The sequence below is a fragment of the Falco peregrinus genome, chromosome 8 (genome assembly GCF_023634155.1).
Source record: "Falco peregrinus isolate bFalPer1 chromosome 8, bFalPer1.pri, whole genome shotgun sequence".
NCBI classification, from domain to species: Eukaryota; Metazoa; Chordata; class Aves; order Falconiformes; family Falconidae; genus Falco; species Falco peregrinus.
Window position 1 is genome coordinate 46,879,339 of NC_073728.1, and position 15,777 is coordinate 46,895,115.

A 15,777-nucleotide genomic window follows, 5' to 3' on the forward strand; every position below is an offset into this window, starting at 1 on the left:
GTGTTCTGCACTGAAGCCAAAAACCTTAATTTTTTAATAATGCTTTCCTTAATTACTTTCAACATTCTTTTCTTTCTTTCCTATCATACAAATCGTTATTTCCAAGTGATTAAAAGCAGAATACAGGAACTCAAGTTCCATCTGACAGCTCATGTCACAGTTTCAAAGACCCACGCCTGCTCCTGTAACATCCATCGTTGCGATGCATTAACCATTCAGAGTGCCAGAATGAGATCACTGATTTACTCTTTCTTCAAATAAATGGAGGAGGTTTTGCCTGGTTTTCTCTTCTACTTTTCCTTTCCCTTTCCCTATGTCTTGGGCAATCCTTCCTGTAGCCAGAAAACCAGACTGACCGTACAACTGTACTTTGGAAAGTGCCACATGAAACAGTATTGTGCTGGTCAGCAAATTTCTCCCCAGCATATATTTAGACTGAGACATGCTGATTTTTTACTTTGGTGTCACAAACAAATATCTGCTGCCTTGTTTGATCTCCAGAGCAAGCATCTGATTACAGGGAGAGCAGAAGCAAGTTGGATTTTGTCCCACCTTATTCTCAGTGACACCTTTGTGAGCTTGTCGAGGTCGGTGGCGTTACACAATGTAGAGGACAGGGTATAATTTGACCTGAGTCCTTTGTTACCGGTCATGATGCGAAGGTAGAAAGAATTCAGCTCAGCTGTCAGCCCGGGTGCCCAGGTTTGACAGGAAAAGCCCTTGGGTGTTTGTCCACATGGTAATGGAGTGTGTCTGGGTAAGGGTCGGCAGGTGCTGGCACAGCCCAAGCTGATGTTTGCACCGGTGCGTGAGTTTGGGCTTTGTGGTCCCAGTTAGAGGGGCTCTGGGGCAAGGGCATGTTTAGTATTCACTTTGTCCAGAAGAATGTGAATGGGGCAGCTTTTGGAGCACATTGGGATTTCAGCCCCAGACTCTGAGCAGCAGCAGCTGTTTGATGGGGAGAGGGACCCGCTGCTCTTGGTTTATTTTTTTAAATTCTATAAAAAGAGTTTAGACCTTGTGATAAGCATTCTTCTAAGCATTTTTGAATGAAGAGAAATACATTTCTGCTGACATAAATGTCCTGCAAAGCAGGTGTGCTGTCAATAAGAAAGGATTTTGCACCATTTCCATTTGTTCATACTCCATTTCTTAACCATTTGGCAGAGATTTAAACAGGTAACAGAAAAAAATGCTTAGCATGAAGATACTGAGTCCATTTTCATCGCAAGCACAGAAGCCCTAGCACTGTGCTGTTACACCAGATTGCTGCTCATGACAGTTTTGCTTCCAATTCCCAATGCCTACAAATGCATTTGGTCCCTGCTGCATCATCAGACTGCAGCCTGTGTGCCCTTGGTCACCCACAGCACCTGAGCTCGCAGTGTCGCCGATCCTGCAATCCCTCCTGGCGCTCGCCCCAGCTGGCTGCTGGCAGCCATCGCCTGCGGGTGCTCGGTGCCTCCTGGCGCTGGTGGCAGCGGAGGAGGGTGGCAAGTTGCGGTTTGCCAGCAGGATACTGACCCTAAAGGTTGAAAAAGCTATTCATTGCTAAGGGTTGTGACCTGCTAGCTGGGAATGCCACTGCCTTACCCACGTGTTTCCACGTTTCCTTGTGAGTACAGCATATCTCCTTTGCAAGCTTTTTTATTCAGCCCTTTCTGTCTTCATTTAACCTAGACCAAAAGTTTCCTCCAGCCAGGACCTTTTGTTTACTTCCTGGATGCTGCACCTGCTGTTGCTCAGCATTTGGTAAATCATCCATTTCAGCATATCCATGATGGGGTGGCTCTTCACCTTGTGCAGGGCTGGCCCGCTGAGCAGCTGGAGCAGCAGTGCAGGCAGAAACAGGTACAACTCCGCTCCAGAGCAGCGACACGATTGCCTGAGCAGGTGATGCCAGCAAGACAGGTCCGGAGGCACATGACTGGACAGAATGGGGCTTATTAAATAGAACTGTTTATTAAATAAACAGTACAGCCTGCAGAAATCAGCACGTGATTCTGCATATCATAATGCTTTCCTAATTAAGTAGAGTTTGCAGAAGCTGGTATTTTTCATGGGTTCTATTTTCATTTCTTAATGCTACTTAAGGAAAAAAAACACTAGGAAAAAACCAACACCGCTTAGCACTTCGGCAATTCTAAAAACCCCTTTGCTAACAAGTTTCTGCGTATTCACAATTTTATGAAGAAGAAAAAGGTAAAAATAAAACGCTGTTGGTGCTTTATTTTGTTAAACAGATGAAGTCGCATTCTCCAGCCCCGAGTCCCTACAGACTGATTTGGAGCACTGTGACGCAGAGTCCCAGGTGGCAATGCCTCCTCCCTGTCACACCGCAAAGCTCAGACAGGGAAGTTTCTTATTTCCCAAGGTACCATCACGTGCTGCAACGTTTCTTGGGGTTTCAGCTGTGATTTTGGACTGAGTCATACCCAGCTCTGCTGCCAAGAAGAAACTCGGTCAGAGGTGCTGTAGCAGCTTGCAGCAATTAGCTACAAAACCAACAAAAGTACCGGTCTTTATGAAAACGTTACTTTTCCTAAACCCTAATATAAATATTACTGTGACATTGACAGGTCTGCCAGAGTAGTGCCCGACTTTTTCAGTAGTTTTGAGTTTGGCTCTCCTTCCTCCCCAAGTGTTTCTGATTTTTTAATTAAAAGAACATAGTCCTCAGGTGTGGCACAAACACAGGGGCCAGTTTAGTCTCCAGGTAAGTCAAAAGGATTTGAGAAGTTTCCTCATGCATGCTTTGTAGCTGGTGAAGGGACTGTGCTAGGGTCCGGCTGCCACAAGGTTTCATCTTCCCTCCACTGGTCTTGGTACCAAAAGCAGCAAGACAAAATCAAGCCAATTCCTGGTTCAATACTAGGATATTACAATTGTCTGGGTCAGTATGAATGTATTGAGAACAGGATAATCTATTTAAATGTGGTGATTTGCCAAGCAAGTCAGGAGAGCGAAAGGCAGGAGGCCAGCAGAGCAAGCCAAGGCAGCAGAGCACGGGGCGAGTGTATGGTGGGTTCTCCAGCGCTCCCGATTCCCCGGTGCCTGCGCCAGCCCCCAGCAGGCTCCGTGAGAAGCAGAGCTCGCTCTCTTGGACCCTGCAGCCGCCGAGGAACCCTAGGCAGCGTGGCGAGAGAACCCCCCGCCGTCCTCGGCCTCTGCTGGAGGGGGGCTGCCCCCGTCCCTGGGTCAAGGCGCCGCTCTGCCCTGACGGAGGCGGGGCAGATGCAGCGCCGGTGCCGCTCCCGCCAGTGACGGGCCCCAAGCGACACCCGGGCCCCTCGGCCACTGTTGCTCAGGCCGGTGCTGCCAGACAGCGAGCCCCGGGTCTGCGAGGCCCCGGGCCGCCCTTGTGCGGCCCCGCGGCAAACCGGCCCAGTAAGGCCCAGCCCGGAGAACTGGGCCCCCGGGCGCTCCCGGCAGCACCCGGGATACCCCGCGTCCCGCGCAGGGGCTGCCGGGAGCCGCCCGCAGCCAATGGCAGCGCGGGGCCGCGAGGGCCGCCGGGAGCTGTGGTCGGTTAGCAGGGGCGGCGGGGCGGGGGGCGTCTCACTGCTTCTGGGCGCCGTGACGTTACGGAGGACGCAGCGTGCGTGCGTCGGCGCATGCGTGCGTGCGTGCGGCCGGCGCGGGGGGGGGGGGCGGGCGGGCGAGCGGCGGCAGCGGGGCCTGGCGGGCGCGGGGAGGCGGCGGGGGCGGGCGGGGCGCCGCGGCGGAGCTGCCCGCCGCTATGGAGCCCGACTCGGTGATCGAGGACAAGACCATCGAGCTGATGGTGAGTGACCCCCGCCTCCCGCGCAGCCCCCTCCCCACAGCCCGCCCCCCCTCCCCCCCCCGCCCGCCGGCAGGCCCCGCTGCCGCGCCCGGGCCTGCGGGTCCGGCCCTGCCGCCAAGGTGAGCTGGGGGGGCCGGGCCCGGCCCACCCGGCCGGTGGTGCCCACGCCCCGCGGGGGGCCCCGCACTGCTCCCCCCTCCGCCGTGGCCGCCGTCGGTCCTCCTGCTGCAGGCCGAGCCGCGGCGAGCGCTTTAATTTCAATAAAAATAAAATAAATTAAAAAAGCCCACCCCAAACCTCCCCTCCCAGGAGGCAGAGGCGGCCTGGGGGGCGCGGCGGGTCGCGCCCGGTGCGCGGGCAATGCGGGCACGCTGCAAAAACCGAAAGCGAAATGCGGCGGGGCTGGGGCCGGGGCTCCTGCCGCCCCCGGGCAGCGCCGTGCTCCCGGCAGAGCCCCCCTCGGGCATCCCGGGCCCGCCCCGCTGGCGCTTGCGGGGGGCTGGCGGGCCCGGGGGGGGGGGGGCGTATTTAAACTCCCGGCGTGAGGCTGCGGGGGTCCGGTAGCGGCGGTGCCGCTGGTGTCGGTGCTGGGGCAGGGCCCGGCTCCCCGGGGCAGCACCGGTGCTGGGGCTCCGGTCCAGCGCACAAGGTATTATCTAACTAGACCTAATTGGTGTTATTTGTTATAACCCCGAATTAACGCTTACGCCGCTAAATAAGGGTTAGTGCAGTGGCGGCCAGATAGAAGCAATAGAAAGAGGAGGGTTTTTCTGTTTAATATAAGCAAATCTTGGGTCTCTGTGGCCAAATATTAGGGGGCCATAGTTTTGCTGCCTTTAGGGATCATTAACATAAAGTAAAAAAATTAGGAGCTGAGAAAGGAAGATAATCAGTAAATATCTTGTGAATTTATTTGTCATAATTTTCTTTTGCATACAGCGTTTCATGTAGTACTGCAGAATTGAGCAATAAAATGAAAAAATATGCATTTAAGGGTCTTCAAAGGTGAGCTGGGTTCAGTGGAGACATTAAATGGGGTTTTTTAGCCAGTAGAGTTCTTGCTAAGCTACTGGATTTGGAAAATACGAACTTTCTTGGAGTGTTGTCTGCTCTCAAAAGGAAAAATGAAAAAAAGAAAAAGGAAAAGTGGGGGAAGCCCAGAAAACCTTTGATTCTGCCTGTATTTGTTTCTGATCACTGAGGCCAGTAGCTTAAAAGCTGTTCTTAGCGAGACTCCTTTCCTGATCCCTATCGATTCAGTGATCTTGCACTTAACCGTGGGTGACATCAGAACTCTTTCCGCGTTAGTGGACTGCAGCATCGAGGATAAAGGCTGGGGGCAGCTGTGCAGGTATCCGTTACAGGACGAGTCATCTACAGAAAAGATGTCTGCTGAATTTCCAAAGTGTAAAGTGAGTTCTAGTGACTTTTTTTCCTACCTGGAACAGAGGATTACTAATACTCCTCAGCCTAGGGTTATGCGAAGTGCTAAAATAGCATTTGAGGCTGGAAGGTATGTTTACCTCGCTCCACTTTCTTGCTTGTCTTTTTGTAAATGCTCTTCTGTTTAGAAGTGTCTTCTATTTGAGGCCAAATCATTAGCAAGTGGATGCAAATGTAACTTTTGCTGGTAACTGTTGTACCCTTGGAAATGTGCTAATCAGTGCAAATATCGATGGGTTATTAAGTTTTTTTATTACCTAGTAGGAGGTTTAAGAAACAAATTTCTTCCACTTGTATGACATATCTTACTAAATGTTTATATTTATCAATAAACTATTAATTCTGTAGTTTCCAGTAGGAAATGATACTCTTTAAAATGTAGTTGGTAGTTGAATTTAGTTTTAAGCTTATAAAGGCTTGCATAGAAGCACTTGTGTTTAAATGTTTCACTAAAATAATTGAAAGTCATTCCTAGATGAAGACATGACTTGGAGATTTGCCTTCTCGTGTGTTGTAGAAGATAAGATTCTTCAGATTGGTTTAAATACACAAAGCAGAAGCTGTATTGACTGGGTTTCAGTCAGCAATTTCAGTATTCCATGCAAACTCTTGTATCGGTTGTTAATGCTGGTGGCAAACATGCCTAAACCAGGGATCATCTTGGCGTGTCAGGCTTGGTGGGATACTTTTCTTTTTAAGAATGTTATTGTTTACTAAACCCAGGATGTTTTATGCCTCTCTTTGATACAGGAGACTGTGTTTGATGCGCTTTGGGTACTCGATCACTACCCTCCCATGCCAAGGATGAATCTGTAGTAAACACAGGAGCAAATTTGTGATGCAAAAGTTCTGAGGAGCAAATACAATGTAATTCTGAAGTGGCTGATAAACAAGAGATAATGTATCAACATGTTAATTGCACGGAAGTTTCAGAACACCATGTTCTAGCCTTCAACTGTGCCTTCACTGTCTAGATGGTTTGCATTTATTTAAAGAAAAATCAGTCACTGAAATAATGCTGTTCTATTTTTAAAGCTGGAATCTAAGAGAAATATTTCAAGGTTTCAGAGTGAACTTTCATTTGCTGTATGAAGTTTTAGCGAGTGTTCTGAAGTCACTGTATCTTTTAGGACAGCTTAAGGCTTTACATGTCTTATTCTAGTTTTGCAAATCATATTGTCTAGCCATTTTAACGGTGATGAGCAGTTGATTTGGTGCTGACTGTTCATGGCTTTCATTTGCAGACGGTCTCTTAACTCTACAGGCAAGGTACCTGTTTCCTATAGAGGTGATTTCAAGAGGTGTGAGGCCTCAGAGTTTAACTTGTGTTGACTGCGGGAGGTCCGGATTTAGGCTAACAGCAGATCTGACAGGGTTGTTTTTAGTTCAGATACCTTCATACTTATGCTGTCTCAGTTAAATGCTTTGCGTGAGTGGGCAAACTATTAGAAAATGAGTAGTAAGGAAGTAATCCAGAACAGATGGAGGGCTAGCCAAAATGATTGAAAGGGCTCTTTCTTCCCCTGGTTTTGATTTTCTCTGTGAAATTAGATAACTGTAACCTTTTTAAAGAACCAAACTTTTTTCTTTCTTAAGGTGAAGTACCAACAACAATGCCTTGTGAAGTAGGTTGTTTTTTTTTTTTACCTAGAGATTCTGCGTTGCATATAAAATCTGTGGTGTTCAGCCACATCAAAATGGTTCTGTGCGTTTGCCTTCGATACCTTGTGTTTCTCATTTTTTCAGGAAGCTTCATTGAACCATACTTTTGTTTTACCAGCAGGCTTTCAAAGTAGGGGGTAGTTAGCTGCTTAGTTTGTATTAAAGTGGTTGTGAAAGTAAACATAAGTATGGCAAATAATGGTTTTTGTACCGGTTAAAAAGTTACACATTTGTGGAGTGAACTCCATGCAGCATAAGATGTGGATAGTAAAAAAAAAAAAAAAAGTGTTGCTCCCAGACTGTTGTGCCCACCAGACACCTATGGGACATGGTTACTGAAGCAGGAAGCCAACTGTGTGTAAATTCTCACGCTTACTGAGCTTACAATCATCAGCCTTTCCACTGTGTCTTTGATGCACGTGCTGCTCTCCAAACACAGATCCCCCTGCTGCAGAGTTGGCAGTTTAAATTCAGTGTAACACTTCTCCATGGTAGTAGCATGAAAGGGTTATGGAAAGACCATGCGTAGGAATAAAACTGAGAAGCACTTGTTTACACTGTATCATCATTTGTATCTTAAAGTCATATTTATATATATATGGAAAATATTCTTCCTAATACACTACCTTCACCATCTAGAATGTCTCTCTCATAAAAGTGTCCAGTGTTTAAGTGCTTCTGTAAATAATAAATGAAGAACTATAATTTAACATCTTGCCAAAAGTCTTTCAGTTTCTCCTGGCAGAACTTTGATGTGAGATGAAGGTCTTCAAATTAAAAAGGTAATAGTCTCAGAATAAAGTATTTCATGCAGGCATGCCTTGCCAGCAGCAACTTCTTCTGTAAATCATGCCAGCAGTACCTGAAGTTCCTTGGGTTACTGCAACTGGAGATGGCTGTGCCCCCAAACTATTTAAAGCTTTACAGTGCAAAATAAATCTTAGGATTCTGTTTGGAAACTAAAATACAGCTGCTGTATATATATCTCAGTAAGGCTGTTCTGGCTTTTTTTCTTCCCTGTCTCAGTCATTGCAAGCCAAGTAGGCAGTTACATTTTTGTGCATTTTTTTCTGCATGTTCTTAGAGGAATCCTTCAAAGAGTTTACTTCTGTAGCAATAGAGATACAGATGGACTAGTTGGTGATCATCTCTGCATCTGAAACAAAGGAGGGATTGTTCTAGCTAAAATGTGATTGGTTCTTAAAGGCTGTGAGTAGATGAGAGTTAGTAAGACATTTGTAAACCTGTGTGTAAACTAGTTGTGCTTTATTTGACCAGATAACAATCTATCTGCAATTATCCTTTTAATCTTCAGTAGCTAAATTAGCAGGTTTGAGAGCTGTGTGTCAGACATTAAAGCATGCAGTTGATGGCATGCTGGACAGTTGCATATGTGGGGCGGGAGGCGGGGAAATGGCTAGAGCAGATATCTGAAGAGGTGGTGGTTAGATGGCTGTTGGGAAGGCACAGATGAACCTTCGGGGCAGGGGATGCAAGATCTGTGCTGCTACATAGGCTATCAGAGTGACAGTCACATTTCAGAGAGTGCTTGTTAAGAGGAAGGATGCAAAAATAAAGAGAATAGATTGCTGGACTTCGGCAGCAGTGCAGAAAACGGGAAGGAAGAGCTTAAGAAAATTAGTTCAAGCAAGGCAACTGCATTTAGAGCCAGCAGAGTGATGATGAAATGAGAGAGGCGGACAAAGAAGTGTGGAAAGTGGTATCTTTTGGGAAGGGTTGGATGAAACAATAGACTGACTGGGGAAATGGGGTGGCAAAGGGAAGAAGGAGAATATGAAGTTGCAGAAGAGAGGTTGTAAAGAAAAAGTTATCTGAAGTTTGTGATAATTATAGCAGCAGCCATCAGTTTTTACAAGTAAAGGAAAACTGCAGATGCTTTATATGTAGAGAAAATTCAGAAACTGAATTGCTTTTAGCTCTTAATAGAAAGATGTTATGGTTTCATGGGGAGGCTAAAAACTGGTGTTTCACCAAAGGCTTTTTAAATCTCACTTGAGATTCAGAGATGGGTTTTTTTGCTTCACAATGCAGTTAAATTTTCTACCACTGCTATATTTTCCAGACTTTGCAACAATGCTGAGCAAGTAAGATGCAGCAGAAAGTTCCCTTGCTGCCTGAAACACGAATTTAGCTTCCTGTGTGTGAGCACTGCCGGGTAGTTTTCAGGGTGGTGCGTTGCCTGTGAGCTGTGGTGTGGAACCTGGGGCTCCCGAATTGTGCTTGTAAATCCAGCGTCCAGGTGTCACTGTGGAATGAGATCACATCTCCGCAGGCATGCTGGTATGCGTGCCAGCTGCCCTTTCTGAAGTGCTGTGGGGTTGCTCCTTTAAAAAGTTGTAAAGCACATGTATGCCATTTCTGCATTTCAGACTGTGCTGACTGTATCCCTTAGAGTTGTTGAACGGTGCTGAAAATTTGGGTCACCGATGAGCGTTGCAAGCAGCATCTCAGCAAAACAAGCTGCCTTGTTACAGGATGTACCCTTAGAGAGACTTGGGAACATTCTTTGAAGGATGATGTACCTTTTCATTTCATGTGTGTTTTCTAAAACACCTTCGCTACTTGTTAAATCCACTTGATGTATGTCTTTTGATGCGTTACATTTTATTGCTGTGAAGTTTAGAGGTCACTGTTGCTTTGGCATTTTCAGTTTCATCTTCCTGTGCTGCTCTGAGTGCTTGTGCAGCAGTGTGCAAAGTGAGATTGCTGATGGGTTTAAAATGAAATGGATGTTGCAGCAAACGTGCCAGAATGATGTGTGGGAGTTAAGAGACCATGGTCATAAGAGGGCTGCTCTGTGACAAGTAATTTTTTTTTTTGTTGCAAAGGAGAAAGTAAATTGAAGGGAAATGAGAATATTTACTGAGTTGTTTAAATTAATGCTGATTAATAACAATACTTACATTCCAGCTTTTTTCTCTGGTGATGTCTTCTTTATACTAAGGCCACTGTTTATGTTGTTATATAATCTGATTTCTCGGTTTGATTTTCATGGTACTGCTAGTACTTAATTATTTGCAGAAAATCCACTTTTTCTGGAAAATCCCTTCCTTCCCCAGTTTATTGGTGTATTCATGAGCTCAGTGGTGTGACATCTGACAGCCTACTCTGTTTTCCTGTGCTACTTCCACGCGTTTCCCAGTGCGAGTAGTGCACAACAGAGACCAGATAATGCAAAAATAACACAATGCCATTTGTATTTTAATAAAAAAAAGCACTGACTCTTTTTGGAAACTTAATTTGCTTCTCATGCAGGCTAAATTAACAATGGGGAGCGTTTGAAGGCATGTTGTTTCTTCATTGCTTTGTTAATCCAGGTCCCCTCAGGACTTACATCTCTGTACTTCTACCCCAGGGAATTACAATTGTTATTGGAGATCAAAGAGTAGTTCAGCTTCCTGGGCCCATTTTTTGTATGAATACAGTCAGAAATTTTTAAGATGTAGGTAGGTACCTACTTGTTAGGAATAAGGACTGATGTGCTTTGTGGGTAAACGCATAAGCTTTTCGGGTCAACTTTTAGCTGTGGCAATGCTGCAAGATTTTGTTTTGCACATTGACTCAGAGGAGAACCACAGTCATATATTCAGTGTTAGGAGCTGCGGGGCTGCATTCTGAGTTTCATCCTGTTGAAGAGTTCTTGAATACAGAATTTTGGTACAAAAGAAGTTACGACAACTTCCATTGTTTGCCTTTTCATGAGGCGTGTGTTTGTATTTCAGGATGGCTTGCACAATGTGATGTGTTCAAATCTTCCATCCTTTTCAGTCAAGCCAGTTTAAAGATTTCGGACAAAAATACTTACAGCTCTTTGAAAATCTATACTCAGAATCTATTTGCAAAGCTCATTGTTACAATTATAGCTTGTATTTGAAAGACAATCTTTTAGGCAATACTATTTGGGCAGGGAAGGACTAGCCAGGGAAACTTGATATTCAGGCTGTCTCCATCACACCAACGCTTCTTGAGACAAAAATCAGACCTGTGCTATAACGCAAATACTTTTAAGGAATGCCTTCATGGTGTAGTGCCTCTCCTTCCAACACCCCGCTGGCTCTGTTGTGACTTAGCAGATCAGTACATTTATATACTTTTGATAGCTGGCTTCTTACTAAGCTATATTGTACTCTTGAAATTCTGAGTCATATGCCTTGACATCTTATCGCATTACTTGGCAGCCTTAAAAAAATCATAAATTGGACATGGTATCAAGCTGACAGTGCTGCTTTGTCCTTGAAATGTCACCCTATAATTGAGTATTGCTTTACCAGTGGTAGAAAAACAGAAAATCGCCCCACAATGAAGACGCTCCTTTCTTTGGGTAGCTCTGGTCAGTCAGGGTCATGACTGTCCTCATCAAGAGTTTCTTGGCACAGCTGGGAACAGTGGCAGTTTCTCCCACCCTTCTCTGAGCTGCTGGTGCTTTGAGACATGGGGCACAGTTGTGGAGGCTGAAGAATGCTTGGTTCTGCTCTCCAGAGGGCTTGCGCAGCAGAGGAAAGGGTGAGAGACAGCGGTGGCACGGTCTTCTGTGTGTGTTGCAGCATTGTGTTCTAGAAAACATTGCTGTTGCTTCTGGCTCCTGTTAGAGGAAACTTTGTAGGCCTTATCTCAAGCTTTCTGAAGATCTGACTGGAAGGCACGCAGTCTGGTTTCTCTAGGGTATACTTTCTGTTGCACACATAGTGTGGGTTTTCTGCAGACTCCATCTTCTCTTAGGTTTATTGTTAAAGCTGCTTTAAATTAGTCACTCTACGTGTACTGCTGAAGGTACTGGATAAAGGCCTTTTATCATCTTGCTCAGTAAGAGGTGACTTTTTCTTGAGTAGCACACCTTGGCTGGCTTACTTCTAATTCTTTTCCAGAGGCACAGTGATACTGAACAGTGCAGTTATTCAGATCATAAGTGTCTTGAAGACTCTATCTTTGTGCTGCAGACGTGTAAGGCAAGTCAGGTCATCTTGAATCTGGAAACAGGGAAATAATCGTTGCAATAAAATGCTCTAGAGCACCTATATGGCAAGTTAGGAGAACTTGGACTGTTTTGAAAACCTGTGTATTACTGTTCTGGCAGTTAATGGAGCAGGCTTGTGAGGTGAAAGCTGGTGGCTGAAGCTTTAGGATTCGCTTTGTTAATTTGCAGTGTAGGTTCTTCTCATCTTCCTTAATCTTTGCAAAGCAAGCTGTAGTCCCAAAACTCTTGTTGTCCATTGGGTGATTCAGGGTAGGGGAAAGAGCAAGTTCTTGTCCTTAAATCCGTTTCTTTGTCTTAGATCCACCAATCCGATGACCCTGCTAACGTAGTTGTTACCGGACTGGTAAGGTGCCTAGGCTGCCTTGTCTCTCTAACAGCATTAGGAGTACGTAATTGGGATTTCATTCAAGAAAGAAGTAGATACACCAAGCTGAAGATGATTGGCTGCTCTCTTTTAACAGACAAGTCTGAGAAGGAAAACCCATTCGAATCCCCTTTCATTCTGGATTGGTGGATCTGAAGCCCAGAAACAAAGTTTCAGGTAAGAAGTCACCCTGTACTATATCTTGCTGCTTCTGCTTAGATGAGTTTGTCCGCAAATTCAGTATCTTGCTTTAACTGCTTAATGTCCCTAAGGTGTTAGAACACACCAAGTTAGCTGCTGAGCTTAGAGTAAGAAAGGGCATATTCAGTAAATACATGGGCTGTTTATTAGGAAATTGCAAGTGTACTGGGAAAAACAGACCTAGGAGCATAAGCTAAACTTGCTTTCTGTGGAGCTGGAAAGCAGTATCTACAGGGGCAGGGGCACGGGCACTGAGCAAATGGCTTATAAATCCTGCTTCTGAAAGGAGAAAGCAGCCTTACCAATGACTTTGTTGAATTTCTCAGTCAAATTCAGGAAAGTAATAGCTATCTGCTCTGATTTCTAGCTGTGTCCTCTGGTGAGTTCATCAAAAATTGAGAGAACTTGTCTAGTTGTTTGTAGTACAGATTCCAGTAGCTTTATCCTGCTGAAATGCCATTTGAAATTCTGTTGTGGGAAGCACTTGGAGTCAGCCTTTGAAATCCTTCAAGAGATTTCAACGTAAAGTTCTGTTCCTAGTTGTTTTCAAAGCGTAGCTGAGCCAGTTGTAAGGCACAGTTTTCCAGAGGCATTTTAAAGTTACAGCAGATTTATTTCAGAGTAGGGGAGTATGGTTGTATTTTGAATGATGTTCATCTGAGCTTTCGAGGTGGCTGTAAAAGGCTGTAACATGTTACCCTAGAGACAAGTTTGGAAGGTATTTGTGTGGCTTAGGAAGGAAAGCTGGGTTCCTGGCTGGTAAGAAAATACAGTAATGTGAGTTAAATACCTGGTGTGAACGGGAGACCTGCACTTCTCTCCTAATGCCCAGCTTTATTGTAAGTTAGTGCTTTAAGGAACTTGGCAACTTATTTCTAAAGTTAGTACAAAGCAGTATACCTCCATTTCTTTTGATATTAATAGCAATAACACTAAGCTGCTTGAGTGTTCTCTTTTGTAGACAGCTATTAAAGTGAATGTTAAGGCCTCAATATTTACTGTAGAAGAAAGTGCTGTAGATCTTATGTATTGTTTTAGCTGTCTTTGTTTTGCTAGCATGGTATTTTGTGCAAAAATTATACTTGAATTTAATTGAGTACATATAATAAATTGTTTGTGTACAGGGTACTGTTGGTTCCTGGTTTGATTTTTTTTTTGAGTACTTGAGTTTTATTTGGTTAGGGTGGAGACGTCTTGGGCATGCTTTTTTAGCATAATTCTTAAAAAAACCCACCAAAGGGCAAATCTAATGGAAATGCTCATTAACCTTAGTCTGACACATTTCTTGCAGTCTCATCCAATACCAAATTGAATTTGTCCCACGTGCTCATCAGCCCCCCCTTGGAGTTAACACTGCAAAACAACATCTTCCTGTGGAATATTTGCCGTTCAGGCTGTGCCTTTTTCTAAAATAAGAGAATGGGGAGGCAGAAGTGAACTTGGCATCTTTAATGATGGAAACTGAAAAGAGGAAATAATTTAAAGTACACGGGGGGCGGGAAGAGGAAGCATAAATGTGTGCTCCTGGTGATTAAGATCACTGATATTATGATACGTGATATTGCTTAACTTCTTGAAACCTGGAACAGTCCTATCAAAGACGGTATTAAAACTAAGTTGAACTGGAGTGCAAGTGTATGCAGATTGGAGGCTTAGTTCTTGCCAAGGTTTTGAATCTTATATTTCTAAAAGTCAGATGTAAGTCAGCTATCAAAGGCTACGTAAATATTCCTCTGCAGCATTTGATGTACAAACCCTGAATGCGAAGCTAGCTTTTTGTTGTGTGCTGAGACCAGTCTTCATATGCATTTAAACTCATAAAGTTAAGGTGCACGCTGCCTTGTCTATGCTAGATTTTTAGATGGGGTTAATATTATTTTTAGATTGTGTTAGGCCTCACCCTTGAAAATACAGAAAAGAGTCTAAGACAACTTTTAGCATCTTAGAATGTGACTGAAACTTAGACGTCTGTTTAACTTATTTTCTACTATTTCAATAGGGAGTGCTAAGTCTCTTTTCAGCATTTCTCTTTTCCCCCCCCCCAGTTACGATTTACTACGAGCAGGTGTGCTGCTGTCTGTAGATGTCCGTAACACCTTAGTTCCTACTGTGTGAGCATAGGAAAGCTATTTTTATTTTGAAATGGCCTTTTTAATGTGACATAGGATATGTTAATGCAGAAAGGACTATCATAGTTCTGGAGTCTTGAAACTGTGGGAATTGGGGTGTATGTACATAAAGGAAGCAAGGGCTAATCTAAATACTGTGTGTTTCGGAAAAAATTACTTCAGTTAACACTGACTTATGTAAATGTATTAGGATTTTTTTCCTAGTCCTTTGTATCTTCCTGAAAACAATCTAGAGCATTTCATGAGTCTTATCCCAATTAATAAATTATAATGGAGTAAGATTGTTTTATATTCAAAGAAAGCATTTAATCTTTTCTCCGCTGAACTCATATTCCTTTTGTAGCATTCATTTTGTTGTAGCAAACGCATACTTTGATCTTCAGGAGCAGAGTGAGACTGCGTTATCGATCACCCTTCTGTGAATTCATTGTCCTATCTAGAAGAACGGTGTGGTAATGAGGAGAATTTATCTGATAAATTATTTTACCCTTGCCTTGCTTAAAATTTCCTGAATCCTCACTTAGAATTTTTCCTCAAATGCAAGAAGCTTATGTGCAGATCTTGAATGGCTATTGGAAGGTTGTAACATGGAGTGATTTTTATGTTGAATGGCAATTGTTTAGGTAAATGTTTTTTTTTTTTTTTTTTTTTAATGGAAGTGCAACTTAGCTATTGGTAACCTATTCTTTTAGAGTGATCTGATAGCAATAAATGAATAATCAAAACCACTTCACAAGTTAAAATGAGTTTGGTGTCCTGTGGATGCTTATTTTTGAGAAATTGACATTTGCATTTGTAGTTCATCAAAGGACAGCAATGTGAGAGTAAATTGCATCTAAGACAACTTTCTTGACCTGAGAATGTGGCCATTCTTAAATCAAAGTAGAACACTGGAATGCATAGGTAAAACTTCATGGATTTTGGAAATATGTTACATGAATAGTACTTAAACAGCCTTCCAAATCAGACACTCAGGACTGGATGTGAGATTGCATTTTGGACGTGGAAAAAAGGTAGTGATGTGATGGCACCGGTTCCAACAAACTTGTATGAAGCATGTGAATACACTGCACCTCTCAAGGGACAACTTGGTTTTGAAGTGAGAACAGGAACAATACAAAGTACTACTATTGGTCTGATGTTAATTGTTTCTTTGTTTTTGAGTACCTCAGCAAAGATCTTAAAGGTTGTACCAAAA

At 43.9% G+C, this 15,777-nt stretch overlaps 1 protein-coding gene across 4 annotated transcripts in view; it reads left to right on the forward strand.

The window, feature by feature from the left end:
* The first annotated feature begins 3,651 nt into the window (after nt 1-3,651).
* Nucleotides 3,652-15,777, forward strand: part of FBXW11 (F-box and WD repeat domain containing 11) — a 74,631-nt gene continuing 62,505 nt past the window's right edge. For 2 of the 4 annotated variants that reach the window (XM_055811847.1, XM_055811850.1), the window contains exons 1-2: nt 3,652-3,784; nt 12,347-12,426. Coding sequence is in view for 2 of the 4 variants with exons in the window: in XM_055811848.1 (XP_055667823.1) it covers nt 3,740-3,784 (45 nt within the window). In the remaining 2 variants the exon portion in view is untranslated. The remainder of the gene's footprint in view (nt 3,785-12,346; nt 12,427-15,777) is intronic. The other 2 variants (XM_055811848.1, XM_055811846.1) reach the window with 2 other exon arrangements.